Source organism: Monopterus albus, unplaced genomic scaffold (assembly GCF_001952655.1).
Source record: "Monopterus albus unplaced genomic scaffold, M_albus_1.0 scaffold253.1, whole genome shotgun sequence".
Taxonomy (NCBI): domain Eukaryota; kingdom Metazoa; phylum Chordata; class Actinopteri; order Synbranchiformes; family Synbranchidae; genus Monopterus; species Monopterus albus.
In genome coordinates, this window is record NW_018128133.1 from 858,554 (window position 1) to 862,792 (window position 4,239).

Sequence of the window (4,239 nt, forward strand, 5' to 3'; positions counted from 1 at the left end):
CATTCCCCAAGACGAGTGTATACCCTGATATGGGTGAGACCAACCCACTTCATAGCAATATCTATCGACCCCCTCGGCCAGGTTTCGCCGTGCCCCCTCCCAACTACAGCCAGGCCCCAGGGGGAGCGTACCCACCAGCAGCTGGCTATGGGCAGCCTGGCTTCACCCAGGCAGGCCAGGGTTTCACCCCAGTCCCTTCCCTCAGGGGCCTTACCAGCAAGGACCTACACAGCCCAGCTTTCCTGGAGACTCCATTCCACTTGCCAGCAGCCCTGGTTATCACGCTGATGGGCCTCCATCTTACTATGACAACGAGGAGTTCACCACCTCTGGCTTTGAAGACAAGAACATCCGACAAGCCTTCATCCAAAAAGTCTTCATGGTTCTCACCGTGCAGCTGCTGGTCACTTTCTCCTTTGTTGCCATCTTCACCTTTGTCGATGAGGCTAAGTACTTTGTGCGACGTAATCCATGGACATACTATGTGTCCTATGCAGTCTTCTTCATAGTCCTAATTGTCCTCAGCTGCTGTGGAGACTTTCGCCACAAGCAACCCTGGAACTTGGTTGCACTGTCCATCCTGACCCTGTGCCTCTCCTACATGGTGGGCATGATTGCCAGTTTCTATAACACAGAGACTGTCATAGCTGTGGGTATCACTGCAGTGGTCTGCTTCACTGTCGTCCTGTTCTCACTGCAGAGCAAGTATGACTTCACTTCCTGTTGGGGCGTGCTCTTTGTGTGCTTGATTGTGCTGTTGCTCTTCTCCATCCTCTGCATCTTCATCCGCCACAAGATCCTACACATCGTCTATGCCTCACTGGGGGCCCTGCTCTTCACCTGCTTTTTGGCGGTTGACACTCAGCTCCTCCTGGGCAACAAGAAGCTGTCCCTGAGTCCAGAGGAGTACATTTTTGCTGCCCTGAACCTCTACACCGACATCATCATCTTTCTCTACATCCTGGCTATTGTGGGACGTTCCCGTGAATAAGGCTGCACCTTGGAGAGAACAGCAGGGAGATAGAGAATGCCTCCCTTTATCATGAAATGTTGCTAACGTGCCCTTTTCTCTGTACTGTTTAGTATTGATGTAAACCAGCTTTGTCTGATAAAAAAAGACATTTGTGCTAGAGAAGATATGTGTTATAATATTTGCTAGAAAATAAACATGCTATATAAATAAAGTTGATGATGATGATGAAATGCTAAAGTGTTTCTGCTGTCGGAGTTTGCATGCAAATAGCCACTCTTTGATATCTCATTTGAGAGTCTCGCACAGTTTCTATCCATCGTTGAAGTTTAAGTTATGTGCACAAAGTGGTTGTAGCAGACAGTTTTGTACATATTCAGGTTTTCGAAAACATTTAAACAGTGTTCATGTTGCTGATGATAGTCCAGCTGTTCATTTGTCCTCTAGTGAAGAGCCCGCTCATGTTGATCAGCAATGTTCTTCTTGTGTTGAATCTGATCCCCAAGTTGCTCCCATTGACTCAGTTGAGAGAAATGTGACCCATTCCAGGAGAGAGACTGTGGATATATGTGCCTCCATTGTGGCCAAATTACAGTGCAGTGGAGTGGCCAATAGCTTGGTATCATCAGTTGTTTCAGAGCTTGAGGAGCTCACAACGGAATTCCATAGCCAAGGGATGTAATGTCTGCCATTCCTCCTAATAACCCTGCCAGGTCAGCAGTTGAAAATAGTTTAGGACATTTTGACAGCCCCTTTTCCTTTTTTAACACAGAAACTAAAAGAAATAAATATTTCATGGACAAATTTGGTGTAGTGGAGCCAGTAGAAGTTATGCTTGGCACGAGATAGGAAGTTGGTCACCCTGTGATCCGGGTCCATCTAGAGGCAGTAAAAGAAAGCAGAGGGAGAAGGAGCTTGAACATGAGGAGAAGCAAACGAATGGCAGAACATAAGAATAGAACGAGGGGTTTAAATCAGTGAAGGCTGCAGACATGTAGTCGAAGTAAAATGCAAGATAACTGTGCAGAGCGGTTGTACTCACGCTCCCTCGTCTCTGAGCAGAGATAGGAAGTTGGTCACTCTGTGATCCGGGTCCATCTAGAGGCAGTAAAAGAAAGCAGAGGGAGAAGGAGCTTGAACCAGCTGCTGACATCAGAAACAAACACTAGTATAAACAGTAACAAGTTGAAGTCACAGCAGAAACAGTTGGTCCATTTTGGAGCTCCACTGTCAAAATCACTTCAGTAGCTAAATATCCTCAGTGACATGACTGTAGACGTGATAAAAGAGGGTCATGAAAACTGCCTCAAGTTGTTTGTTTGAAGCAGAGGTCATTCTGAACTGTTAAAACTTACCAACACTTTCAACACCAGTAATTCACACATAACATATTGTTTGTTTTGAGTCATACAGATATGAGAGTGAGACCAATCTTTGGGATCATAATCACATAAAATAATATTTTTATTACTTAGTGTTTCAACAATTTCTCCGCTCAAAGTACATTGCAGAGTACATTTCTTCACTGCTCAGGAGGAGCTTCTCAGTACAAATTCTTGGTATAGTACTTTCAGGGTTTGGGTGCATTGTTGTTGATCATGTGTCATCTGCTCTGCTGAACGTTCTGTACCTGCAGAGACATCTCGATAAGCAGAAGGAGCTTCTTGATCCCAATCCAGACTTGTTTTCCTTTGAGCTGGTGTGCGATGCTGGCCCGCTCTTTAACTGTGAAGCTCCCAGCAGCTGCAAAGGCATCAGGGGAAAAATTTTGAATGCTACCTTTAAAACCTCTGAACAATAAGCCATTTAAACAAAAACAGACAGTGAGGACACATCTAAATTATGTTTAAAATGTTTTACTTGAATGAATTTAGATTTTATTCCCCACGTACACCAAAGTTACAGACCGTTCCAGGCCATGTGTGTAGGCACAGATGGGTGACAAATAAAAGGGAAAACCCAACAAAAAGTGTCTTAGTATGGTGTTGGGCCACCACGTGCCACCCGAACGGACTACTTTCAAAAGAACACCTGTGACTTACTGCATACTGTATGTAGTTGTGTGTTTATACCTCTAAGGCGTCGACTAACTGCTGCCCAGTAGAGATGTTGGGAACATGGGTTGTGCTGAAGGCGTCCAACATCTCCATCTCCTGTAGTACATGCTTCCTGCTAGTGGTGCCGATGATGAGCAGTTTCCGACCCTATGCATACGGAAAATTCCCCAGTCAAGATAAAAAATGCAATGTGCGCAGATATTCAGTAATATTAATAGGTATGATTTTCACACTTTCAAAGTTAAAAGCTTGCCACACTAAGTTAATCCAGTTATTTACTGACACAATAAAACTGTAAAGCAAAATCTGCACAAAAACAGGAAAGACAAACTGTCAGAAAAAAAAGAAATATTTTGTTATTTCCTGTCACAAATATATTACTTTTTAAATAGGCTTAGAGGACTGTAGTTTCTAGCCAACATGACTAAAACTGCAGTAAACGGGAGTTTAATTTTTGTGAACAATTTTGGGAACCGTTTTCATCCATGGATTAATACACATTTACAGTAGTGCCCTGGTGCAGTGGTTTTCAGTTTTTGCTGTTGCTGTTGTTTGTGACCCATTTAAATAAAGCCACATCTTCTTGTGATCCCTCTCCACAGGTTGTTCGGTGGTGGCCTATTCAACCAAAGAGTAACTGTTCTCTTTCAGACTGTTTTATTTGTACATTTTAAATGGAGCTCTACGGCTCAGAGAAATAAGACATATCAGTTTTGGCAATACTTGTCAGCAGAAGCAATTATTCAGTTAGTTTTGGTCTTGTCATAGCATTTGTTGACAACAGTATAGTAACCATATGAATATAGGTCTGATGACCTCTGACATTGGGTGGAGCTTTCTTCAGCAGCACCAGCAGAGCCTGAAGGACCAGGTTGGAGAAATGAGGACCAATGGGGATGTAGTCCAGCAGTAGGCCTGGGCTATATGGCTGAAAAAATTATCACGATAAAATTTTCCATATCAGACGATAACGATAATTATCACGATAACTTTAAATCTTAAAATTGCTTTTAGGTTTAAGGCAGATTTTTGCTCCTGTATAAAATTTGTGAAAACCAGACAGTTAAGCATGTTATTAAACAACTGTTTATTGCCAGAACATGAACACAATTTAAAGTTTTTAAAAAACAAACAAATAACAGCTGGCCATTTGAAAATAAGTCTTGGAAGTTTTGTAAACATTTTGTTTTAGCTGACAGGTGTAAATAAAAT

The 4,239-nt window shown here is 42.7% G+C and overlaps 1 protein-coding gene and 1 pseudogene across 1 annotated transcript in view; one reads left to right on the forward strand and one right to left on the reverse strand.

The window, feature by feature from the left end:
* Nucleotides 1–6: 6 nt before the first annotated feature.
* LOC109972297 (protein lifeguard 1 pseudogene) lies at nt 7–1,638 on the forward strand (annotated as a pseudogene).
* Nucleotides 1,639–1,650: 12 nt separating this feature from the next.
* LOC109972314 (vesicle-fusing ATPase-like) overlaps nt 1,651–4,239 on the reverse strand; it is a 10,587-nt gene continuing 7,998 nt past the window's right edge. The window contains 5 exon segments of the mRNA XM_020621076.1: nt 1,651–1,849; nt 2,013–2,068; nt 2,601–2,712; nt 3,041–3,174; nt 3,851–3,942. Coding sequence (XP_020476732.1) covers nt 1,828–1,849; nt 2,013–2,068; nt 2,601–2,712; nt 3,041–3,174; nt 3,851–3,942 — 416 coding nt within the window. The 3' untranslated portion in view covers nt 1,651–1,827.